Source organism: Trachypithecus francoisi, unplaced genomic scaffold (genome assembly GCF_009764315.1).
Source record: "Trachypithecus francoisi isolate TF-2019V2 unplaced genomic scaffold, Tfra_2.0 Lachesis_group17, whole genome shotgun sequence".
Taxonomy (NCBI): domain Eukaryota; kingdom Metazoa; phylum Chordata; class Mammalia; order Primates; family Cercopithecidae; genus Trachypithecus; species Trachypithecus francoisi.
Window position 1 is genome coordinate 80811085 of NW_022681462.1, and position 26271 is coordinate 80837355.

At 46.1% G+C, this 26271-nt stretch overlaps 2 protein-coding genes and 1 non-coding gene across 3 annotated transcripts in view; all 3 read left to right on the forward strand.

Moving 5' to 3' along the window:
- Positions 1-1239: 1239 nt before the first annotated feature.
- FNDC4 (fibronectin type III domain containing 4) lies at positions 1240-4618 on the forward strand. Its single transcript, XM_033176210.1, has 7 exons — positions 1240-1616; positions 1797-1942; positions 2022-2137; positions 2353-2557; positions 3009-3098; positions 3704-3828; positions 4014-4618. The coding sequence occupies exons 2-7, from the start codon at positions 1810-1812 to the stop codon at positions 4047-4049; spliced, it is 705 nt and encodes a 234-aa protein (XP_033032101.1). The 5' UTR covers positions 1240-1616; positions 1797-1809; the 3' UTR covers positions 4050-4618.
- Positions 4619-6704: 2086 nt separating this feature from the next.
- The window catches only part of IFT172 (intraflagellar transport 172), a 44641-nt gene continuing 25074 nt past the window's right edge, over positions 6705-26271 (forward strand). The window contains 17 exon segments of the mRNA XM_033176212.1: positions 6705-6899; positions 10975-11118; positions 11354-11466; positions 11906-11945; positions 12236-12301; positions 12819-12898; positions 13102-13189; positions 15200-15383; positions 15386-15413; positions 16636-16759; positions 17181-17276; positions 18629-18790; positions 19159-19212; positions 19446-19549; positions 20036-20121; positions 24128-24240; positions 25409-25576. Of these exon segments, the coding sequence (XP_033032103.1) occupies positions 6861-6899; positions 10975-11118; positions 11354-11466; positions 11906-11945; positions 12236-12301; positions 12819-12898; positions 13102-13189; positions 15200-15383; positions 15386-15413; positions 16636-16759; positions 17181-17276; positions 18629-18790; positions 19159-19212; positions 19446-19549; positions 20036-20121; positions 24128-24240; positions 25409-25576 (1689 nt within the window). The 5' untranslated portion in view covers positions 6705-6860.
- On the forward strand, positions 21128-21237 carry LOC117063113. The gene has a single exon (XR_004428736.1). It is a non-coding gene; the product is annotated as a U6 spliceosomal RNA (small nuclear RNA).

Sequence of the window (26271 nt, forward strand, 5' to 3'; positions counted from 1 at the left end):
AGAGGACCCGGCCCATGGCTTGATCACATGCTTAGCACGCACAGTCCCGCTGATCCCATTTTATCCTCTCCTCTCAGAAAGGAACGCAGCAGAAGCTTCTGAGCCCCAAGTGTGCACACACTGTACTGGATATTACAGCGGGAAAAAATCTCACAGAAACAGAAATACTGCATTGAGAATTAGAAACCAAAGGATCTGCCCTAAATACAATGTTAGCCAACATTTATTTACACTGAACAACACACTTTTCACAGACAGTATTTCAGTGGATACACCAACACTAAGATGTTGGTCAATACTGACACCCTCATTTTTCAGGTGATGAAACAGGCTCACAGTAGTTGAGTTGGTTGCTTAAGATCACACAACTGGACAAATTGGGACTCATACCCAGGTTCTCAATTCAGATTTCAGATTCAACCAAAGCATGAAATAATGTAAGCGCTTACACGTTATTGAACAAAGAAGTAACTAACAGATTGGAGCAAATTAATCATCATCATCCAGTCACACAGTGTTGTGAGATTTATAAAGATCCTTCCCCAACATTGTCTCATTGGAGCCTCACAACAACCCTGTGAGATTTCACACGCTTTGCTTTACAGGTGGGAAACCTGAGGCACAAATAAACCAGTTTCTCCAAAATCACACCGTAAGTGGCAGAGCTTTAGAAAAACAAAAAAAGAAAAGAAAGGAATAATAATTTTTTTAAAAAGCCATAGGTCTTTGCGCTTTGATTCTCCCTAGAAGCCCAACACTCTTAACAATCGTTGTATCTCCAGGTTTTAACATAATGCCAGACACATGGGAGATGTTCAATAAATATTTGCTGAATAAATGAAAGAATGAATGAGAAAGTGAACGGAATTAAATCAGATTATGAATGGGAAAGAGACTTAAATGCTGACGCAGTCTACAAGTAAGGGATCGTTAAAGCAATTATTATCTCCCTCCCTCTCTCCCCTCTCCTCTTAGCCCCTCGGGCACTGGAGGTGGAATTCCTCCTCTCAACTTGGCTCTTCCACGCGGGGAGGAAGGGAATCTCCCAGGTGCTGGAGACCCTAGCACCTGCGCCTCCCCCCACGCCCCCGCCGGCTCGTCCACTTGAGCTGGGAGAGAGAAGGGAAAAGGGACGGGGGCCCCAAAGGCGCCATTGGGAGGGTCATGGGAGGAGCCCCGAGAGGACGAGGTGTGAGGAGGCGGGAGGGGAATGACGGCGGCGAGAACCCCGGCTGGGCGGGGCGGGCCCGCGCGTCCCGGCCGGGCTGCGGCGGAGCGAGCGGGGCCAGCGCTGCAGAAGGCGGCGGCTGGCTCTCCGGGACGGTCACATCCCGCTGCAGGGGCGGGCGGAGGCCGCCGCACTGCCTCCCGCACCGCGGACCCAGGCCAGCGTCCGGGCAACGCCCCCTGCTCCCGGACAGACTCCGCTGCCCGCCCGAGCCCTGGGGGTTCCGCAGACCCGCGCCCGCTCGGCCCGCAGCTCGGCCCCGCGCTACCCGCCTCGCCGGGCCCGCGCCGAGATGGGGTAGGGGCAGCGCCACCGAGTCGGGCGATGGGCCGCCCTCTGGGCACCGAGCAGCCCCCGGAGGCCTGACCAACCGCGAGGACCGGCGGAGGTGGGTGTGGGCAGGGCTGACCGCGCTCTGGGGGCGCCCGGGCAATGCGGGGGTGGGAGGGCGCAGAGAAAATAGGGCTGTTGTGAGCTGTGAGGAGCCTAGGAGAGCTGCTGCGTCCCCCCCCCCCGCCCCGTGCGTTGTGGGCAGCCCTTGACCCCCCACAACTCCTGCCACCTCCAGGAGCCCCGCCTGGATGTCAAGCGGATGCCACAGTGCCCCCCCCAGCGGACTCAGTGGGGACATGGCTTCGCTGATGCCCCTTTCCCCATATCTAAGCCCCACGGTCCTCCTGCTGGTCAGCTGTGACCTGGGCTTCGTGCGAGCAGGTAAGTAAAGGGGAAGGGGGCTGAGGGTCAACCAGAGCTAGTCAGTGGGTGAAACCTGTTAACACCCGGGCTCCCACAGACCGGCCTCCCTCTCCTGTGAATGTGACGGTCACTCACCTCAGAGCCAACTCGGCCACTGTGTCCTGGGACGTCCCAGAAGGCAACATCGTCATTGGCTACTCCATTTCCCAGCAAGTATGAATCACCCTTCTGCTCCCCCAACCTGTGTCCTTAGATTTCTGCACATTTCTTCACTTAGGTGGGGGGATCTGGAAGCTGCCATATCCTGGCTCAGGCTGCCCTTTTCACGCTACTCCCCCGGAGTGCTTGGATGTTGAAGAGTCTCTGGTTGAGCCTTGTAGCCTGGCACTGGGGTGAGGCTGTCCTCCTCTCCCCTCATCTCCCTGCAGCGGCAGAATGGCCCCGGGCAGCGTGTGATTCGGGAGGTGAACACCACCACCCGGGCCTGTGCCCTCTGGGGCCTGGCTGAAGACAGTGACTACACAGTGCAGGTCAGGAGCATCGGCCTTCGGGGAGAGAGCCCCCCAGGGCCCCGGGTGCACTTCCGAACTCTCAAGGGTTCTGACCGGCTACCTTCAAACAGCTCAAGCCCAGGTGAGGGTCTGTGCTATTGGATTATCTGGCTGCTCACCTGGCTTGCAGCCTCTTACTTATTTCCCCAAGACAAGCAACAGACTAGCTGAGTTGAATAGGATGATTTAATTCATTGCACTGCCAGGAAAGGAAGGAAAAGCAGGTGGGAAGGGGACTGGGTATAGACAGGCTGTTATTGAGTTTTTCGGGGGAAGGGCTTTTAAGCTTCCTGTTACCCAACTTCACATCATCTGCAGCCTGCATGAGTGCGTAATAAACCTGCAGCCATCCTGCTTTTTGGTCGCTAACCACCTGTCCACCAATGGCTTCCTCCCAGGGAGGGGCTACCCTACACTCCAAGGGCAATATTATGATGAGTCTACCCTCTCTAATCCCCAGCATCTCCATCCTGCATATGTCTGCATAGATAGCTATTCCCCAGTAACCCAGAGTCTGCCTTCTTCCTTCTCAGGTGACATCACAGTGGAGGGTCTGGATGGAGAGCGGCCACTGCAGACTGGGGAAGTGGTCATCATTGTGGTGGTGTTGCTCATGTGGGCTGGTGAGTAAGCAGCTAGACAGGGGACTAGGGACTCACTAAAGGTGTGAGGTGGCAAAGGTTGTCAGGAGAAAAAGAAGTGAGAGATGGGCCAGTCGCAGTGGCTCATGCCTATAATCCCAGCACTTTGGGAGGCCAAGGCAGGCAGATCACCTGAGGCCAGGAGTTCAAGACCAGCCTGGCCAACATAGTGAAACCTGTCTCTACTAAAAATACAAAAATTAGCGGAGTGTGGTGGAGGGCGCCTGTAATCCCAGCTACTTGGGAGGCTGAGGCAGAAGAATTGCTTGAACTCAGGAGGTGAAGTTGCAGTGAGTGAGCCGAAATTGCGCCACTGCACTCCAGCCTGGGCGACAGAGCGAGACTCTGTCTCAAAAAAAAAAAAAAAAGAAGCGAGAGAAATGAGAAATGGAGTGGGGAGATAATTAGTTAAGGAGGGATGATTTGAACTTTGAAGAGAGGGAGAGGAGGCTGTTGAGAGCCCGGAGAGGAGGACTGCATGGGCACCAGGATTCAGGATGTTCTTCATGGATTTTCTAGAAGCTATGTGGGTATCTCCTTGTGAGGCGGGAGGTGGAGATGAAGGCTCAGACTGTATTGTGTTTCAGCTGTAATTGGGCTGTTCTGCCGTCAGTATGACATCATCAAGGACAATGACTCCAACAACAATCCCAAGGAGAAGGGAAAGGGGCCAGAACAGAGTCCTCAGGGAAGGCCAGTGGGGACAAGACAGGTGATGTGGGGGCCAGTGAGGGTGGAAAGGGTGATTCTGCCCCTGAGGGGCAGCCAGGGAAAGGAAGGCCAAAGAGGGGCAAAAAAAAGATGGAAAATGGAAGACCTGGGATGGGGGAGGCTGGAGAGAAAGGGTGGCACCTATTACCTTCCTGAAATTGAGACACAGGCCATTTTCTTTCACAGAAAAAGTCACCATCTATCAACACCATCGACGTTTGAGTGAAGAAACACACCCAGAAGAGAGATGCACTAACAACTGGGGATGGGGATGGGGTCAGGGAGAGCCCAAGATGGTGATCTGCCTGAGACTCCCAGAGGGTAATGACACTCCCACAATCTCAGGCCTGGTACCCATCCTCTTTCCACTGTGAGCAGAGCCAGAAGGTAGGTCTGTTAAGAGTCTGTGCCCCTGGACCTGGGGAGTGGATATCAGATGGGATATCTCCTTCCATCCCCCGGTCCAGGGGAGAGTCACTTGTTGTACCCTACTCCATTAGGTCCCAAATGGGGGCCCCATTTCACCTGTATCAGGACTCTCAGCATCCCCAGCTGCCCCCACATCTTGCCTCTGGGCCTCAGAGAGGGACTGGTCGCATTTTCTGTGGGTATTCCTCTTACCCCAACAAATAAAAGGAATTGTCTGAGCCTAGAGGCAGATGCTGCACTGCACTACTCCAATGTCTTCCATGGAGCCTCAGGTGCTCCCCCTCTCACCTAGCAGCCCCTTCAGCTGCTAGTGATCTCACTCCTTGGACATTTTTCCAATAAAGGTTCTTGGACAAACTGGAGCTGACTGTACAGTATGCTGAAGACATTTCTTCACCTTGTCTCTCTCCCGACCCTCCAAGGGCCCCTTACACCACCACCTACTTGACAGGAGCATTGCAAGGTGTGATAATACCCCATCCTAGAAAAGGGCCAGGAAGAAGAGGTGTAGAAAACTAGAACCCCAGATTATTTTGCTTTGTTGGGTGAGAAGGGGAAAAAAGAGAAGAGAAAGATATAAGTTCCTGTACCACTGAAAACTAAGGCATATCATATGAGAGAGCAGTAGCCTTTTTATCTTCACTGCTTGCATTGACAGCACAGCTCCTCAGCACTTAACCTCCTGACTCCTCCATCAACCCTGGGCTAATGGTCAGAAAAGGACTAAGCAGTGTCTTGGGGACTAATGAAAGGACAGCTACACTCATGGATTCCTTGGCACCACATGCTCCTATCCTATGTGTTCCTGTGTCTGCTCTTCCCTCCTTTGTGTTCCCTTTCATCTCTGTCTCTGTTTAGTCAAAGTCAATAATAACTGTAAATCATAAATGAGTTTATATTCATGCTCTGCCACCATATCCAGAGGAGGATCCTGAAAATAAAACTGAGGGGTTGGGACTCCCCTGTCAAAAGAATTATTATTTGAGCTCTGAGGCCTACTTGTTTCCTGTGAAAATAGGGGCTGTCCTCTGCTCTTTCCTATTTTCTAAGGGTTGGTTGGTAGCCATGAGACAAACACCTGTTGACATTTGCAACCACTGTTGGGAAAGGCTTCTGGACCCACAGTCTGTCTGGAGAGCATATGCTACACTTTCTGGAGAGTTACAGATCTTCCCAACTTTGGATCATTTCAGAGCAGGCTTATGAATAACTCCTTTCTGCCTTTCAATCTCTCTGGTATGTTAGAAGATAGGCCAAAAAGTCTGAAAGGGACTCCAATCCAAACAAAGATCAACAGGTCAGTCCCTTTTCTACTTAACCAACCACTCACCCCAGGTATCACAAGACAACCTGTCTGGTGAGCCAAATCAGGTCTGCCCTCAAAACTGAACCATAGGCCGGGAATGGTGGTTTACGCCTGTAATCCCAGCATTTTGGGAGGCTGAGGCGGGCGAATCATGTGAGGTTGGGAGCTAGAGACCAGCCTGACCAACATGGAGAAACTCTGTCTCTACTAAAATACAAAATTAGTCGGGCATAGTGGCGCATGCCTGTAATCCCAGCTACTTGGGAGGCTGAGGCAGGAAAATCGCTTGAACCTGGGAGGCAGTGAGCCAAGATCGCGCTATTGCACTCCAGCCTGGGCAACAGGAGCGAAACTCCCTCTCAAAACAACAACAACAACAAAAAAAAAACTGAACCATAAAAGCATTCCCATATAAACAGCAGTCTTTAACCCACCATTACCCAATTTGGAAGTAGGGTACCTTACGTTTCTTTGGCAGCTGGTTCCAAAACACTCATCTCTCAGATTCTGAGAAGAAATGTCATTTATTGGGATGGGAGTGTCACAGGTTATAGTATCGTGGCATGCAGAGAGCGAGCTTGGAGTTGAGAAGGAACATAAAAGCTGTTTAAAGCTACTAACTCTGGGTTGAATCCCAGTTCCAAGTCCTTCGCTGGCTGTGTTAGTTTGAGCAAGTGCCCTGAGTCTTCTGTTATGTAAAATGAGACTAATAATAACGCTATCCCCTTCAAAAGGCGGTTTTGGGATTAAATGACATAAATGCACGTACAATACTTTACACAGTATCTGGCAGACACATACTGAGTATTCATCGTTAGCTAGCGTTATTAGCCTGGCGATTCCGTGCAAGTCATGTAACCTATTTGGGTACAATTCTGTCAACTGCAAAAGGCCTATCATGGCAACCGCCCTGCTTCCCTCCAGGGTTGTGAGGATTAAAAGAGAGTGCACTCAGCAAGGTACAGCTGAGGTACATCAAAGAGCGAGACGGACCGCTATGACGTAGTACCTAGGGCTGGCCGAAGGCTTGTGGGCGGGGCTTGGTCTTGAGTTTGCATGCGGCGACGGGATTGGTCAAGGGGAGCATTCATCAAGGCCTCTCAAGGGCCCGCCCTAGGTCTCACCGCGCTTGCGCACGTTCTGTTTGCTTCGCCGCAAAGCTACGTGTGACCTTGCGACGCGTGTTGTGCTCCGGTCGCATAAGCGTCAACGGCTGTCGCTGCGACTGCGTGGCGGTTTGTCCAGGTAACCATGGGAGTTGTCGCTGTCTGGTAGCATCCGAGAGACAAGTGTGCGTCATGAAGTTGAAGTACCTGAGGACCCTGCTGAGCCCTCAGGTGAGGAGTTGCGTGCCAGTCCCTCACCCTTCCGCTTTGTGTTCCAAGAAAAGTGGGGTAACTGAAGTTTAATGATGTTGAGCTCCTACTGTGTGCAGAAGGCTGTAAAGGATATAGCGATGATCTGGACCCTGTCCTGTCGATACAGTGTTCAGGAGACGAGACGCAGCGCTAAGGACTTGTAGCTTTCCTTATATTTCATTCACATCAGTTGTGTCCAGGCCCCGTGCTGAGACTCGAAGGAATCCCAAACCACCCGACTTATTCTCCTTCCTTCAGGAGGCTCGTATTACAGGGAGAGGTGCACGTGTAAGCAGCGAGTATGAATCTGCCCATAATTAAATAAACGCCTTAGGTGCAAGCCCTGAAGAGGGAGTGCAAAGACCGAACCGTGTATTCTGATTCAGGAGAGGCTGGGCACCAGGTGAGAAGCCCTGAAACACGGTGAAGAAAGGGTGGGCTTTGGAGTTAGCACAGCAGAATTTAAGTCCTAGCTCCACCACTTCCTTCTTATTTTCTTTTTAAAATTTCTTACCTTGTCCTTGTTTCAGATCCACCACCACTTTATTTATTTAATTATTTGAGTCAGAGTCTTGCTCTGTCGCCCAGGCTGGAGTGCAGTGGTGTGATCTGACTACAACCTCCACCTCCCGGGTTCAAGCGATTTTCCTGCCATAGCCTCCCAAGTAGCACGCCCGGGTAATTTTTGTTTGTTTGTTTGCTTGCTTTTATTTTTGTTTTTTGTAGAGACGAGGTTTCCCCATGTTGACCAGGCTGGCCACCACTACTTTAAACAAATGACCTGATATCTCTAACTTTAGCCTTTATCATACAGTGTCTCGGAGCACTCACAAACTTCTTCATTTGAGAAACATGAGTACTAATGGCAACTTTGGGGGACTGGGGGAAGAGCTATATAGAGTAATATACACAAAAGAGCATTGTAAACTGAAAAGCAGTGTGAAAAATTGATAGACAAAAGGAAAGGACATTCAAAATTCAAACGATAGAATAATACAAAGCTAATAAGAATAAGATGTCTGGCCAGGCACAGTGGCTCACACCTGTAATCCCAGCAATTTGGGAGGCCAAGGTGGGAGGATCACTTGGGCCCAGGAGTCCAGGACCTCTACAAAAAAATTTTGACCAGATGCAGTGGCTCAGGCCTGTAATCCCAGCACTTTGGGAGGCCAAGGCGGGCGGATCACCTGAGGTCAGGAGTTCGAGTCCAGCCTGGTCAACATGGTGAAACCCTATCTCTACTAAAAATACAAAAATTAGCCGGGTGTGGTGGCAGCTGCCTGTAATCCCAGCTGCTCAGGAGGCTGAGGAAGGAGAATCGCTTGAACCTGGGAGGCAGAGGTTGCAGTGAGCCGAGATCGTGCCACTGCACTCCAGCCTGGGGGACAGGAGTGACACTATGTCAAAAAAAAAAAAAAATAGCCACATGTGGTGGCAAGCACCTGTAGGCCCAGCTGCTGGGGTCAATGAGGTGGGAGGATCTCCTGAGCCCAGGAGGTCAAGGCAGCAGTGAGACGTGATCACACCACTGCACTCCAGCCTGGGTGACAGAGCAAGACTCTGTCTCAAAAATAAATAAGATGTTCCTTAACTGAATGTGTAATATGTACTAGGGCATCTTAATAAAGAAATTGGGATTGTGGTTTATGGATTTAAATCATGGTTCTAGGCCAGGTGCAGTGGTTCATGCCTGTAAACCAAGCACTTTGGGAGGCCGAGGCAGGTGGATCACCGGAGGTCAGGGGTTGGAGACCAGCCTGGCCAACATGGTGAAACCCCACCTCTACTAAAAATACAAAAATTAGCTAGGTGTGGTGGTGCATGCCTGTAATCCTAGCTACTTGGGAGGCTGAGACAGGAGAATCACTTGAACTCAGGAGGCAGAGATTGCAGTGAGCCGAGATCACACCACTACACTCCAGCCTGGGTGACAGAGCGAGACTCTGCCTCAAAAAGTAAATTAATTAATTAAATGAATCATGGTCCTACCACTTACAAACGGTGTATGTGAACTTGGGCAAATTACTTAATCTTTTTGGGCTTCCATTCCTCCATCTGTAAAAGGGGGATAATAGCATCTACCTCAGTGTTATGAGGTAAAATGAGATTATGCTTGCCAGCACTTATCAAAATGCCTATTCTGTGGTAAGTACTTGTTAAAGGCAAGCTCTTATTTTATGCCCTACCTCACTTAATAAAACAATCTAGTGAGGTACATATTATAGAGAAAGGAGAATTGATTATGGAAATCAGGAAGGCTTCACAGAGGGTGTGGCATTTGGACAATAGAAGGAAATTAGAACACAGGCCGGGCATGATGGCTCACATCTGTAATCCCAGCACTTCGGGAGGCCAAGGCAGGTGGATCACTTGAGGTCAGGAGTTCAAGACCAGCCTGGGCAATACGGTGAAACCCTGTCTCTACCAAAAAATACAAAAAAATTAGCCGGGCACGATAGCTCACACCTATGGCCTCAGCTACTTGGGAGGCTGAGGCAGGAGAATCCTTGAGCCCAAGAAACAGAGGTTGCAGTGAGCTGAGATTGTGATACTGCACTCCCGCCTGGGGGACAGAGTGAGACTCCGTCAAAAAAAAAAAAAAAAGAAGGAAATTAGAACAGAAAATAGTTGTGCTCTCTTTGCAGTTGGAGAAGACAAAAAAAAAAAAAAAAAAGACAGAAAGACAGAGATTTGTGCTCATTGTTCAGCAAGCTGTCTCTTGAATCTGTAATTTAAACATTTCTTTGCCCTAATGGAAAAATTGGAAATGAAATCCTCCTTCAGTCTCTCAAAATAAGATGATGTCATGATGCAGGTAGGGCTGCATGCCCAGGATTGGGCAAAGCGATAAAGCAGGAGGATCAGCAACAGTTGATGAGGAGCCCTCAGCCTTTCTAACCTAATATAATGAAGAGTTAGAGGATCGTAGTGATGGTGGTGTGGCTATTTTCTGGCTTGAGGATTTGGAGGAAAAGAGCCTTTTTACTTCTGACTTTGGAGATAGGTGAGTTTGGAGTGAAAAGTGTCAATGTTTTAAGCCAGAACTCGTGTCCAAATAATTAATCAAACAATTGGGGCAGAAGAAAAGCAGAATAAATGTTTTGTTTTCAAGGAAGGAAACCCTTCGTAACAGAACTAATCCCTTAGGACCAGAGCTAGTGTTGGAAGGGTCAGATCCGGTCGGAATAATTCACCTGGATAACTTCTAACTTGAGTTTCTGTGAAGTCGGTAGTTAAGAAGAAAAGAAAGTGGGATTGTTCATCCTGAGTCTCAACTCCTACTCCCCCTATCTTGAACTCTCACTGTCTCTCCCTTTCCTGCCACATAAGCCCAAAGTCCTTTCCTTTGCCTGGCTTCAAAGACTTCCTGAGCTGGCCGTTTTTCCTGCCTTACCCCTTCTATTCTACTATTTATAAGATATAATAGTTTCAAATAAACTAAATTACTGTTTCTTGTCCAGAACTTGCCTTTGCTCATTGCCATTCCTTCCATCTCAGATAACTTCCTACTCAACTGCATTCATTCTTCAAAGCTTAATTTTGATAATTTAAGCATAAAATTCTCTCAGGCTCCTCCAAACTATTGCAGTATTTTATACATACTTTAATAGGACTTTTCCTATTTTGCACCATCTTATTAGACCTGGAGGCAGGATCTATGGTTTGTTTTTTGTCTCTCAGCCCCTGGCCAAGTGCTTTGATCAATAAGGTGCTCAAAAAATATTAACTGAATGAATGGCTAACGACCAAAACTTACCAGACTAATTGATTTCAGTAGTAGACCTGGGAACAAGGAGGCCATTGCAGAGATTCATTCATACAGTTGATTTAGCACACTGCCTCTTAGTGCATTTGCATATGAGTCTCTGGAAGCACATTGTTCTTACAGTCCAGGATCTGAAGGCCTTGGAGACCAGGATGGGCCACAGGCATCTCTTTGTTTTGAGGATAGAATCGTGACAGAAAGAAAATTGACTAGAATTAATAGAGCTAGAAATGCTTTTGGTATTCTAGACCAGCACATGGGTTTGTTTTTACCCCTTTGCCTCTGCAGGATGGAGCTGCAAAGGTGACCTGCATGGCTTGGTCCCAGAACAATGCCAAATTTGCTATCTGCACAGTGGACCGAGTGGTCTTGCTGTATGATGAACATGGAGAACGGAGAGATAAATTCTCCACCAAACCAATTGACATGAAGGTAAACAGTGTATTCATGTGTACCTTAACCTGTTGATGGGGTCTCACAACCCTGGAAGACCTAGTCTGCCTCCTAGCCATGGGCATAGGACATGGTGCACCCCACCTTTTTCTCAGTATGAATCCTTAAGCTCCCTTAAGAGCACACATATACCTTTTTTTTCTCTTTTCTCTTTCAAGTGTACTCATTACTTCTTTTCTTTTTCTTTCTTTCTTTTTTTTTTTTTTAAACTCAGTATGGCAGGAAGAGCTATATAGTGAAGGGCATGGCTTTTTCTCCTGATTCCACTAAAATTGCCATAGGACAGACTGACAACATCATCTATGTCTACAAGATTGGAGAAGATTGGTGAGGATAGAGATTGGGAGATGCGATTGCCCGGGAAAGAAGGGGAAGGCAAGAGAAATGCCTCACTGGGGAGGGGAAATAAAGAGGATGAGAAGCCAAGCTTGGCCGTTGAAGGCAGAGACTTTCTGGAGTCTGTTGTTGCTTTTCTGCCTTCGCCTGTCCCACATGTTCTGCAATCCCATCCCTGGAGGAAACAGTCCAAGATCAATAGGAGGCCCTGTGAGATCCTGGAAGCCCAGAGTGATGTCACATCTTTGTTATTGTTCTGAAACTTCTTAGGCTCCCTTATATGCCTCCCTTCAGGGCTCCTACAGTGTAGTCAGAAACACTAGTGGGCCAGGGAAGAAATCTGCTCTTTCTTCTCTTCCCTCAGCATCATTTTTGGCAATTTGTTTATGGAAGTGGTTTTTAATATATTTCCCCTCCTTTTGTTTGGCAGGGGTGACAAGAAAGTCATCTGCAACAAGTTCATCCAGACGGTAAAGTTCAGACCAGTCACTGAAAGCTTAGGATGAACAAACATATATCAATATATCTACTTATAAATACAGCCAGGAGTTGCATTTCTAACATCTGAATGTGACTTTTCCTACTGCAAGGATGATGCTTTGTGGCTGTTCACAGTCATCTGCTGTCTTCCTCAGAGCCCTGTTGTGTCCCTTCCCTATAGGAGATTGACGTGGTGGTGTGTGGTGGGGTGTTGAAGTTGTTATAAATGTGTTGGCCCACACAGATGGGGTTACCCTTTTTATCATTTCCTTTCACACAGAGTGCTGTCACTTGTCTGCAGTGGCCCGCAGAGTACATCATTGTCTTTGGGCTGGCTGAAGGGAAGGTAAAAGAGGGAAGGGAAACACAAGAGAGGGGGTAGTAGGGATAATGGTTCTGGAGAGAGGAATATGGTTCACCCTCTTCCTTAGGATCAATTTGTATGCTGGAGAGAATGCACAGGGACCAGTTTTATGGGATAGTTTTTCCTTTTTTTCTTAAGGCCTAGTTAAATTTAAAATAGCCTAACCAGGCCGGGCGCGGTGGCTCAAGCCTGTAATCCCAGCACTTTGGGAGGCCGAGACGGGTGGATCACGAGGTCAGGAGATCGAGACCATCCTGGCTAACACGGTGAAACCCCGTCTCTACTAAAAAATACAAAAAACTAGCCGGCCGAGGTGGCGGGCCTGTAGTCCCAGCTACTCAGGAGGCTGAGGCAGGAGAATGGCGTGAACCTGGGAGGCGAAGCTTGCAGTGAGCTGAGATCTGGCCACTGCACTCCAGCCTGGGCGACAGAGCCAGACTCCATCTCAAAAAAAAAAAAAAATAGCCTAACCATACTTCTGTCATTTTTCCATTTTCAGGTTCGTTTAGCAAACACCAAAACTAATAAATCATCTACCATCTATGGGCCAGAGTCTTACGTGGTGTCCCTGACAACAAAGTGAGTAAAGAGGAGTAGTATCACGAGAGTCTGAAAGTGTTAGGAAAACACTGTGGGGAAATATGGACTGCCAGACCATAGTATGAAAGGCAGGAGAACTGGTAGCAGGAACCACAGACAGGGTTGTGTTTGACACAGAAAGGGGCTTTCTTGGTGAGATAAAATAATCTCTTCCTATGTTTCTCTCCTTTCTCCTTTTTTAGTTGCTCTGGGAAAGGAATTCTCTCTGGTCATGCAGATGGTACCATTGTTAGGTATTTCTTTGATGATGAAGGCTCTGGAGAGTCACAGGTATGAATAAAGAATGTTGTGGGAGGCTGACGTGGGTGGATTGCTTGAGTCTAGGAGTTTGAAACCAGCCTGGGCAACATAGTGAAACCCTATCTCTACCCAAAAAAAAAAAAATACAAAAATTAGTCGGGCATAGTGGCGTGGGCCTGTAATCCCAGCTACTCAGGAGCTGAAGTGGGAGGATCACTTGAGCCCAGGAGGCTGAGGCTGCAGTGAGCTGAAATAGCACCACTGCAGTACAGCCTGGGTGACAGAACAAGACCCTGTCTCAGAAATAAAAAAAAAAAAAGGATGCTGTGGGATAGGGGATAAGGAAATTCCAGGAACCCTCCTAGAGGAGGTTGGACTTCTAAGGCACTTGGATTGAGGTACTAAGGGAGGAAGCTAGAGGAGTGAGACCTCAGGGACAGAGAAGAAGTTGGATGTGGCCACTGAAAGGATTTGTGTTTAGGAGCCTGGAGCTTACTACTTATAAGAAGGGATGACTCAGGTGGAAGGGACTTTGAGACAAAGGGAAATAAAAACTCTCAGGGTAATGAAAAGTGAAAATTATTCCTATTTGTGTAAAATATATATAATATCTATTTATGTATGTAGATTCATAGAAACAAGAGTTAACAGTTTACTCTGGAGAGGGGAAAGGAAAAAGATGGGGAATAAAAAGGAAACTTTCATGTTACTCTATATAATTCTGTATTGTTTGAATCATTTACATTAAGAATTACTTGTGGGCCGTGCACAGTTGTGCACGCCTGTAATCCCAGCACTTTGGGAGGCCAAGGCGGGTGGATCACCTGAGGCCAGGAGTTCAAGACCAGCCTGACGAACAAGGTGAAACCCTGTCTGTAATAGATACAAAAAAATTAGCTGGGCCTGGTGGCACATGCTTATAATCCCACCTATTTGGGAGGCTGAGGCAGGAGAATCGCTTGAACCTGGGAGGCAGAGGTTGCAGTGAGCCAAGATCGCATGCCATTGTACTCCAGACTGGACAACAAGAGGGAAACACCGTCTAAAAAAAAAAAAAGAATTACTTGTATAAGCCGGGCACAGTGGCTCACTCCTGTAATCCCAGCACTTTGGGAGGCTGCGGCGGGTGGATCACCTGAGGTCAGGAGTTCGAGACCAGCCTGACCAACATGGTGAAACCCTGTCTCTACTAAAAATATAAAAATTAGCCAGGTGTGGTGGCATGTGCCTGGAATCCCAGCTACTCAGGAGACTGAGACAGAAGAATCGCTTGAACCCAGGAGGCGAAGGTTGCAGTGAGGTGGAATGCGCCACTGCACTCCAGCCCAGGTGACAGAGTGAGACTCCATCTCAAAAAAAAAAAAAGAGAGAGAATTACTTGTATAATTAAATTTAACCCTCCTATGCTCTTTGTGGGCCTAGATGCTGTTGGTTAATGTGTAGGACATCTCCTTTTTGGAGGAGCTTTACCAGGTATAAATTAAAAATTCCAATACGTGTCGGGCACGGTGGCTCATGCCTGTAATCCCAGCACTTTGAGAGGCCAAGAATCACAAGGTCAGGAGTTCGAGACCAGCCTGACCAACATGGTGAAACCCCATCTCTACTAAAAATACAAAAATTAGCCTGGTGTGGTAGCACACACCTGTAATCTCAGCTACTCAGGAGGCTGAGGCAGGAGAATCGCTTGAACCCGGGAGGCAGAGGTTGCAGCAAGCCGAGATCGCGCCACTGCACTCCAGCCTGGGCAACAGAGTGAGACTCTGTCTCAAAAAAAAAAAGAAAAGAAAATTCCAATATACAAGCATTTTGAGGTTTTTCTAGAGCACAAGGTCAACAAGTGTTTGTATAGGGGTGTGTGTGTGTGTGTATGTGACAATTTGTGAACAGTTCAGGATTAGGATGTGTTGGGATAGGAAAATGTTGGAAGAGACTTCTGCAAGGTATGATGGTCAGAGTGAAGGTACCAGGTGTTGAGAGTGAGGAATTTCTCGGGTGGAGTCTTCGGAGAGTGATCGAAACCCTCTACTTCTGTCTTAGGGGAAGTTGGTTAACCACCCGTGTCCACCCTATGCCTTGGCATGGGCAACCAATAGCATTGTGGCTGCAGGCTGTGATCGGAAGATTGTAGCCTATGGAAAAGAAGGCCACGTGCTACAAACTTTTGATTACAGCCGTGACCCTCAGGAGCACGAGTTCACCACAGCTGTAGCAAGTCCTGGGGGCCATCTGTTGTGCTAGGAAGTTATGACAGGTGAGTCCCCTTTCCAGTTTTATCTTCTGCCTGCTTTCTCTGTGAACACTCTGTGCTTTAGCCAAATTATTCTGAGCCAGAGTGGGAGACTGGAGCAGAATCAAATGTATGTATGTAATTCATGCGTTTTCCTCTTCCTGCTCCCTCCATCCATTGGTGTGCTGGCAGTTCCAAAATGTCCTGGGCTCTTGTTTTGTCTCTATGCCTCTCCCTGCACTTCCATAGCAAAATTCATCTCTATTTTCTGTGTCCATTGCCCCCTTTGAGACCGCTTAAGAGTTTCTCACATTATATTACAGTTTGTTGTTTGCAAACTGTTGTTGTGTAGCCAGATAGATGGCTAAATCAGAGTCCTTGAGAAGAGGGCTTATTATTCATCTTTTTATCTCCAGTGCCTAGATTAGCATCTACATGCTATAAATCTAAGATATGCTCAGATGTTTGGCGAATGAATGAATGAATGATGGAACAGCAGATAAACAGCCATGTTCCAGGTCTCATCATTTCTCTGGCATGTGTTTAACCCCAGCTTTGTCAGTCCTGTCTTTCTACCCTCTTCAATCTTTTTTTTTTTTTTTTTTTTTTTTTGAGACGGAGTCTTGCTCTGTCGCCCGGGCTGGAGTGCAGTGGCCGGATCTCAGCTCACTGCAAGCTCCGCCTCCCGGGTTCACGCCATTCTCCTGCCTCAGCCTCCCGAGTAGCTGGGACTACAGACGCCCGCCACCTCGCCCGGCTAGTTTTTTGTAATTTTTAGTAGAGACGGGGTTTCACAGTGTTCGCCAGGATGGTCTCGATCTCCTGACCTCGTGATCCGCCCGCCTCGGCCTCCCAAAGTGCTGGGATTACAGGCTTGAGCCACCGCGCCTGGCCACCCCCTTCAATCTTATGTCTCCTTGTGTTCTCTTCTTTCTTCACTGACTCCTACCATTTATCTCCTTGTTGCATATTTCTTTTGCTCCTAGTAGCTTATTTTTCTCACCTGCCCTGGTCTTTTTGTTTTCTCTGCTCCCCTCACACTTACTCTATTTTAGTTTTGCCTTGATTTTCCCAGCTTATCTCCTGTGCACCTTTATATCCTCTCCTGCTCGACTGCCTAGCTTGTCTGTTCTTTTTATTTCCTTTCTTTTCTGATATAGCAAGACGAATTTCCTTTGCTTATAAGCCCATTTGCACTCTTTAGCTCAGTCTTAATCTCTTCTAAAAGCCACATACTTTATTTCAGGCTTCGGGTGTTCAACTGGAGACCTCACAGAAGCATCTGGGAAGAGGCAGAGCCCAAGGAGATTGCCAATTTATACACCATCACTGCCTTGGCCTGGAAGCGGGATGGCTCACGGCTCTGTGTGGTGTGTTACTAGTAATCCCTTTCTGGATTGGTGACTTTCACCAAACTAGAAAAAAATCCTGCCTTATCCTAAAGCACTCTTCCCTAACACTAGAGAATCTCCTCTTTCCTTTTGAACCTAACCTAAAATTCTGGCGTTAAAGGCAGGAAAGAGAAATTCATACTTTATTGGAGGTCACAAAAGGGACAAAAAATTGTGTGTAGGCAGGGCTAGTTTCTCCCTTTTATCCCATTAATATGTTGTGCCCTTGAGTCCAATGATTGTAGCCTCTTTCCTTTTGGTAATTCCCAAAACTGCCAGGTCTTTCACTGCCAACTCTTCTCTAGACTCTGGAGCCTAGGTTTTGAGGATGTCTCTAGGTACTCTCCCCATGCCATTGTACTATGTGTGTGACCTTTTATGCTGTCACTTTCCCTTCTAGGGCACACTATGTGGTGGGGTGGAACTGTTTGACTGCTATCTCCGAAGGATTATTTACAAGAACAAGTTTGAGTTGACGTATGTGGGACCTAGCCAGGTAAGCAGGATGGTAGCCTACTGCACTGAGACCTTGCGTGGCTCATTCATCCTTATAACATTTCCCTGCCTTCTGGCACAGCCATAGTTCAAATTTAATCTTCATCCCTCTGGAAGAGCTGTTCTGGGCAACAGAATATGCCAGGGCAACACCTTGGTAACTTTCCTGCTGTAGTTCTTGCAGCTTATTATAAGAGAAGTTTTGGCCGGGTGCGGTGGCTCATGCCTGTAATCCCAGCACTTTGAGGGGCCAAGGTGGGCAGATCACGAGGTCAGGAGATCGAGACCATCCTGGCTAACATGGTGAAACCCCGTCTCTACTAAAAATACAAAGAAATTAGCCAGGCGTGGTGGCGGGTGCCTGTCGTCCCAGCTACTTGGAAGGCTGAGGCAGGAGAATGGCGTGAACCTGGGAGGTGAAGGTTGCAGTGAGCCGAGATCGTGCCACTGCACTCCAGCCTGGGTGACAGAGCAGGATTCCGTCTCAAAAAAAGAAAACGAAAAGTTTTAAGCACCAGGCGTAAGGTGTGCAGATTGCCACTTAAGCCTTCCTGGCTTGAAACTTTACTGTCTACACACTGGCAGTTGGGCAATTGGATAAATAGGATTATAAATGTGAACTCTGTTGTTTTAAGGCCTCTAAGCTCACTGTGTATGATGTTGCAAGCTAAAAATTTCTCAGTTCCTGGGCCCACTTTTCTCTTTTTTCTACCTCTGTCCTTCCATTTATTATACATTGGTTTCTTCATTCTTTTATTCTTTCCAGAAACATTTATTCATTCTCTACTTTGTGTCAGCAGTGTTAGGCATTGGGAATACACAGATAATTATCTGTAAGACATTGTCCCTTGATCAAGGAGATCATTATAACAGAGAACACAGACATATCAAAAAATAATATTAGCCAAATGCGGTGGCACATGCCTGTAGTCTCAGCTACTCAGGAGGCCGAGACAGGAGGATTGCTTGAACCCAGGAGTTCAAGGCCAGCCTAAGCAACATACTGAGACCCTGTCAGTCAGTCAGTCAACCGATCAATACGTACACTGTGATCAGTGATATATAATTTTTGTACAAAGACTATGAGAACATAGAATGATTGGTTTTACCCAGTGGAACTTTCAGAATTATATAAATTGTGAGCATCAAAAGAGATAACATAGGAAAGCATTTCATAAATAGTAAATCCCCATATAAATGTAAGATATCATTACTATCAACAATATCCTAGACCCAGGGAGGAAAGAAGGTATTAGCTTTGTTTAGCACTGTGGAGGTAGGCAAAGGGAATGGTTGTTCACCCTTCTTTTGGGCTGGGGAAGCCTAAGGGGCTCAGACTTGTCCTTTACCAAGGTAATTGTGAAGAACCTGTCATCAGGAACCCGAGTGGTGCTCAAGTCACACTATGGCTATGAGGTGGAAGAGGTGAAAATCCTAGGGAAGGAACGTTACTTGGTGGCCCACACATCAGACACACTGCTGCTGGGGGACCTGAACACTAATCGGCTTAGTGAGGTAGGAACCAAAATTGATGGTAGGGTGGGGAATGGGGCATCTTGGCTTAATACTTGTGGGCACCCAAAATCCCTTCTCTCTGTGAGAAGTTCTAACATTCTGGTGTAGGGGACCTGGTTTCGGGGAAGGAGACCAAGGAGGTTATAATCCCAGAGTATGAATCACCATATTTGGACTGTTTTTATGCCATCTCTCAGAAACATCTCTCTGGTTTCTCTCAGGGACCAGAGCAAATTCTGATATAGCACCTCTTTTGTGTAGTGCCAAAGCCTATGTAAATATGATCTTTCTGCTTCCCAACCTGTCATTCTTTCGGCGTTATCTTGGGTATTTATCCACATTGCTTCTTAAGTCTTCTCCCATTGCAGATAGCCTGGCAAGGATCTGGTGGCAATGAGAAGTATTTCTTTGAAAATGAGAATGTGAGTAGAACTTGATTCACTATCACCATCTCGATAAGCCTCCTTCTAGCTTCTGTGTCATAAAGATGGCAAGTTGCAAGGGATAGGGAAACAGCAGATAAACGGGAAGATGAAATTGGCAGGGTAAGAGAGCAAGGAGAAAAGTGGTAGTCACCTTGAACTGACAGTTCACCTCCCACTACTGTTTTTCTTCATGTAGCCTTTCCACCGTATAACAACTCCATTTTTCCCAGGTATGCATGATCTTCAATGCCGGAGAGCTAACCCTGGTGGAATATGGGAATAATGACACCTTGGGTTCCGTACGCACTGAATTCATGAACCCCCACCTCATCAGGTAACCTCACAAGATTCTCTAAATCCCTGAAACCCAAAATAATTCCTTTTGGACTCCTAAATTCTGTGTCCTCCAGTTAATCTAACAGCTTCAGCCAGGCATGATGGCTCACGCCCATAATCCCAGCACTTTGGGAGGCGGAGGCAAGCAGATTACTTGAGTTAAGGAGTTCAAGACCAGCCTGGGCAACATGGTGAAACCCCCTCTCTACTAAAAATACAAAAAATTATCCAGGCATGGTGGCACACCCCTGTAGTCCCAGTTACTCGGGAGGCTGAGGTGGGAGAATCACCTGGAGCTTAGGAAGTCAAAGTTGTAGTGAGCCGTGATCACACCACTGCACTACAGCTTTGGCAACCAGAGTGAGACCCTGTCTCTAAATAAATAAATAAATAAAAGCTTCATCCCATATGGTACTTCAGAGCCTTTAATAAACATCCCAACTACCTCAGCCCATTTTGCCTTACCTCGCCCTTCATGTTTCAGTGTTCGTATTAATGAGAGGTGTCAGCGAGGAACAGAAGATAATAAGAAATTGGCTTATCTTATTGATTTTAAGACTATTGCTATAGGTGAGTAAGACTCTCTCATAATTTTAATAACAAAATAGATGTTTATATCACACTTCCATACCACAGGATTGTGTTCAGTGGGGAATGCAGGAATCTGAGAAGCACCAGGTAATAGTAACCCCACATGTACAATGGATATATATGAAATGTTTAAGTCAATATGTGTGCATCTGTACCTGGATATCTAGATATAAAAACAAAGGTGCAGGTCAGGCACAGTTACTCATGCTTGTAATCCCAGCACTTTGGAAGGGCAAGGCAGGAGGATCATTTGAGCCCAGTAGTTCAAGGCTGCAGTGAGCCATGATTGTGCCACTGCACTCTAGCCTAGATGATGGAGTAAGACCCCATCTCTTAAAACACAAACAAAAACAAATCCCAAAGGTCTATATAATTATTCATGTTCTCTAGACATATATCTTAGGGTTGGCAAATTGTGAGTGGTAGAGAAGACCCATTAAATTTATGAATTTTCCTGTTTAGACTTCATAGAATCATAGACTGTGAGAACTGGAAGAGGTCTTATTTTTTGTATAGTTTATCATTGGTAACTAATAATGACAGAAACTTTATTTGCGTTTCACAATTATCATGAACTGTTTCAAGCATAAAAAATAGTATAGAGAACAGCATTACCTATACAATGTAGCTGTTAAAAATGGGGCTCTGGGCCAGGCACAGTGGCTCACACCTGTAATCCCACCGCTTTGGGAGGCTGAGGCGGGCGGGTTACTTGAGCTCAGGAGTTTGAGACTAGCCTAGGCAACGTGGTGAGACTCTGTCTCTATGAAAAAAGAAATTAATTAAATTAAAAAAAAAAAGAATGGGGCTCTGGAGTCAAACCGTCTCACTTCTCTACCTGTGTGATCTTAGGAAGTTACTTCATCTTTCTAATATCTCAGTTTCCTACAAAATAGGGATAAAAATAGTACCTACTTTATATGAAATACACTTATCCCCGGTACATAGTAATAAATGTTAGCTATTAATAATAATGATACTTTTCTTGCTTTGGCAGTACATATATTAAAATTGGAATGATGAAGAGAAGATTAGCATGGCCCCATGCAAAGATGACACAAATTTATAAAGCTTTCCACTTTAAACCAATTTTTTTAAAAGAAGATATTATCACTTGTTTATTCATACCCAGTTCTGTCAAATCCTGACATTTTGTTATGTTTACGTTGAATCATTTTATATCCTCCCTCTTGTTGATGGGCATTTAAGTTGCTGATTTTTCACTATTACAGTGATTTGGTTCTCTGAGTTCCATGCCTAGAATGGACCTGCTAAATCACAGAGGACCTGTGTCTTCAACTTCACTAAATATTTCCAAATTATTCTCTAAAAAGTTATACCAATTTCTATTTCCACCAGCAGTTAGAGTTTCTATTGTCCGACATCTTCTGTAATACTTGAAATTGCCTGACTTCATAATTTGGCTTAAACATGATATATATAAAATTATATCTCTATATTAATTTCATATATAATAATTATTGACCATTTATATTTCTTCTTCTGTGAATTGCTAGTTCCTATCTCTTACCCATTTTTAAAATCAGTGTCTCTTCCTCATTGATTTGAAGTCTTTGCATATGCTTGTATAGACTTTGGTGGTTATTTGCATTGCAGATATTTTTGCCTTAGCCTGTGGCTTGTCTTTTCTCTCCTTTTGGGAGTCTTTCACTGTTCAGACATTTTCACTTTAAAATAGTCCATTTTTTTCACTTAAAAAAAATTAGTTTGAGGCCGGACACGGTGGCTTACGCCTGTAATCCCAGCACTTTGGGAGGCCAACGCAGGCGGATCACTTGAGGTCAGGAGTTCGAGAACAGCCTGGCCAACATGGTGAAACCCCATCTCTCCTAAAAATACAAAAATTAGCCGGGCATGGTGGAGGGCACCTGTAATCCCAGCTACTCGGGAGGCTAAGGCAGGAGAATCGCTTGAACCGGGGAAGCAGAGGTTACAGTGAGCTGAGATTGCGCCACTGCACTCCAGCCTGGGCAATAAGAGTGAAATTCTGTCTCCAAAAAAAAAAATATATATATAGTTTGTGATGCTTTAGGTCTTATTTAAGAAATCCTTTCCTATTCCTCATATATTTTAACATTTTTAAATTTTGCTTTTCACCTGGAATTTGTTTTATGTATAATGTGGGTAGGGATCTAATTTTATTTTATTTTTCCATATGTTTAACCATTTGTTGAAAGTCCGTTCTTCACCCTCTAATTTGTAATGCAATCTGTTATAAATCAAGTTTCCATATACATGAGTCTATTCTTAAAGTAGTTGCACATTTCATGAATATGATATTTCACATCAGGTTTCTGCACTCAGAAATGTAGGTATCTATAATGGAAACAATAATGTAGACCAAGAGGCCTAAGACTCCAGCAACAAAAATGAGTTGTGAGAACTTGGACAAGCAATTTCACTATGTAGGTCTCATTTTCAATGTATGTAAAATGACAAGAGTTCATGGCCAGGTATGGTGGCTCATGCCTGTAATCCCAGTACTTTGAGAGGCTGAGGTGGGTGGATCACCTGAGGTCAGGAGTTCGAGACCAGCCTGACCAACGTGGTGAAACCCCATCGCTACTAAAAATACAAAAATTAGCTGGGCATGGTGGCGGGTACCTATAATCCCAGCTACTCAGGAGGCCGAGGCAGGAGAATTGCCTGGATCAGGGAGGCAGAGGTTACAGTGAGCCAAGATGGTGCCACTGCATTCCCGCCTGGGTGAGAAGAGTGAAACTCTGTCTTGGGGGGAAAAAAAAAAAGAGTTCCTCTCTTAACTTTTTTGGGCTATCAACCCTTTGGAGTACCTAAAATCGTAGACCTTCTCCGAGAAAAATATATACTATACACACATAATTTTATGTATAATTTCAGGGTTCTCAGGAGTTAGGGTCCTTGCCACTCTAGAACTCTGATTCTACTTATAATTGGGGCATTAAAATATGGCTTTATCATTTTCCTTTTTTTTTTTTTTTTGAGACAGTCTTGCTCTATCGTCCAGGCTGGAGTGCAGTGGCATGATATTGACTCACTGCAGCCTCTGCCTCCTGGGTTCAAGCGATTCTGTTGCCTCAGCCTCCCAAGTAGCTGGGACTACAGGCGCCCACCACCACACCCAGCTAATTTTTTTTGTATTTTTAGTAGAGACAGGGTTTCACCACGTTGGCCAGGCTAGTCTCCAACTCCTAACCTCAGGTGATCTGCCCACCTCGGCCTCCCAAAGTGCTGAGACTGCAGGCATGAGCCACCATGCCCAGCCAATTTTACTTTTTAATTAAAGGAAGATTGTTTTCTAAATTGGTCTTCACAATTATAGACACCAGCAGACATTTGGTCCTTAGCTTAAGCATATATAACAAAGTGAGGCACGTTGTTCATTAATAATGGATATCACTAAAACTTATAAGTAGGCTTTGACCAAGAGACTCCCTGAAAGCATCCCAGCCAACCCTAATTGGTCTGCTCTAAATGTGATAGTTTCTGGCATTGTCTACAAGATTCAAACCAAACTAAAATATTCATCCTCTGCAGTGACCAGCCTAACTTTAGTCAGAGGTTTGTCTGCGTGCCTTCCCCACCATCTACCCTTGCAGTGCTCTTACACAGTAGGCATTCAAATTTGCAGGTAACTTCTTAGAGCACATGACCATCAAGGTCATTTATTCATCAGCCTTGTCTCACTGCTGTGTTGTATCAGGCTTATCTTTAATGTGCTCAGTGCTGCCTTCAAGGGGATTCGGTGAGTAGGAGAAGCCACTTGCTCAATAGTTCTAGTCTGCTCTGAGGTAACTCCGTAAGTCCCAGAGAGTGACATTTCTGTGGGTCTGGACCTTTTGAGTTAACAACGTAGTTAAACAAAACCTCTACAATTCTAAAAGAGACCCAGCTTCCTAGACTTCCTAGCAAAATTATGTGTGTTGGCCACACTAGGTACATGTGTGGAATCTCTCTTCTTAACCCTGTCTCCTTTATTCTACAGTGGATCTGATTGGTGGCTACAACATTGGCACCGTGAGCCATGAGAGCCACGTGGATTGGCTGGAACTTAATGAGACTGGTCACAGGCTCCTCTTCAGGGACCGGAAACTTCGTGTGAGAAGAGCTACTAAGGCCTTAGGCATTGGCTGGACCGCAGAGGGTGTGAGACAAGCTGCCACCAGGGACTGAGGGAGGCAGGATGGAGCCTGTTGTCTTTGCTGTATCATCAGCATAGCAGAAGGCACAGAAGAATCAACATTCTCTGTAGCTGATACCGAAGTCCATCCTTTATTACCTCTTCTTTTTTTTTTTTTTTTTTTTTTTTTTGAGACGGAGTCTCACTCTGTCACCCAGGCTGGAGTGCAGTGGTACGATCTAGGCTCACTGCAACCCCTGCCTCCCAGGTTCAAGCAATTCTCCTGCCTCAGCCTCCCATCTGCCTCAGATGATGTAGCAGGGACTACAGGCACGTGCCACCACACCTAGATAATTTTTGTATTTTTAGTAGAGATGGGTTTTCACCATGTTGGTCAGGCTGGTCTCAAACTCCTGACCACCTGACCTCAGGTGATCTGCCCGCCTCAGCCTCCCAAAGTGCTGGGATTACAGGTGTGAGCCACCACGCCCAGCAATCCTATATTACCTCAGAGGTGATTGTATTATGGCAACAAAGTCAAGAAGGGAGCTTGGAAGTTGGTGTCTCTTACTGTTGACAGTCTGTGCCCTCAGGAAACTTCCTTAACCCTGCATTCCTCCTGCTCATGCCTAGCTGACCTTCACCTAGACCTGCTGTCCAGTGCTTTTCAGCCACACTTATCTGATGGCATGAACTGGCTGGAGGACAGCCTCTTCGTCCCTCATTGATTCTCATCCCAATATGGTAGCACCAGAGTGTTCAACCTCAGATCAAAGAGACAACCTGATGATTTTAATTTCAGTGACAGCCACATCACAACTTTCCAGATAATTTAATTTTTCTAGTGGCCTGCCATTTGTAATCCAAGCTGGTAACTCTGGCCCAGAGTTATTTCAAGAAGGAAAGTCTGACCTTCACCTAACTTAAAATTCCTGGGATGTAGATCTTTGTTCTGTGGGCCATCTCTTACTTGACCAGAGTTAGGATATACCAGCTCAGCAGAAAGCAGATTAGTAAGCTTTGAAATGCAGCATGAACCTGAGTGGTGGGTTAGCTCACCACATCTCACCATTAGGGAAATGGTCAAAAGCAGGAGACAACCCCACATCCCCTTCTAATTGTGTTATCTGTCTCTTCTTTCTTCAGTTGCATCTATATGATATTGAAAGCTGCTCTAAGACGATGATCCTCAACTTCTGCTCCTACGTGCAGTGGGTCCCAGGAAGTGATGTGCTGGTAGCTCAGAACCGAAACAGCCTGTGTGTGTGGTACAACATTGAGGCACCTGAGACAGTCACCATGTTCACTATTAGGGTATGTTGGACACTAGGGGCCCTCAGATGTGGTATTGAGCTGATTAATTAGAGCCATGAGGAGACTCTGAAGGCTACTTGGTTTTCTGTGTCCACCACCCTTAATCTCTGTGATAGAATTGGCAAATGAAGCCTAGACTTATGGACCAACACCCAGAACCATGCTTTTTCAGATTCCTGACATTATATTAGACCCTTGGAGTATGGGTTCATTACAGTGGCCCTGGGAAGTCACCAGGTCATAATATGGAGATCCCTCTAGGCTGGAAATCCCTGATAGGAGAGGCAGTTCTAATGTCATCTCCTGTGCTGATTCTCCATTATAAGCCATTCAAAGTGCCTTTTTTTCTTAAATTACAGATCAGATCTTCTCTCCTATCCTACCACAACATCACACATAGCCGGTAGTCTTCCAAAATCTGGGGGGAGCCAGAGAAAACAAGAGAGGCAGGCTCCTGTGCTAGGCTAGCATGACTGGTGTGTGTACGGGTAGAGCGCTTGATGCTTCTTTCTGTCCTTTTCCATACGTTTTTTTAATCTCCTTTTTGCCTCATTTTAAACTGATTAGGGTCTAAAATTTATTTGTTTAGTTCTTTCTTTTTCTTTATCTCTCTTTCTTTTTTTTTTTTTTTTTTTTTTTGAGACGGAGTCTCACTCTGTCGCCGGGGCTGGAGTGCAGTGGCCAGATCTCAGCTC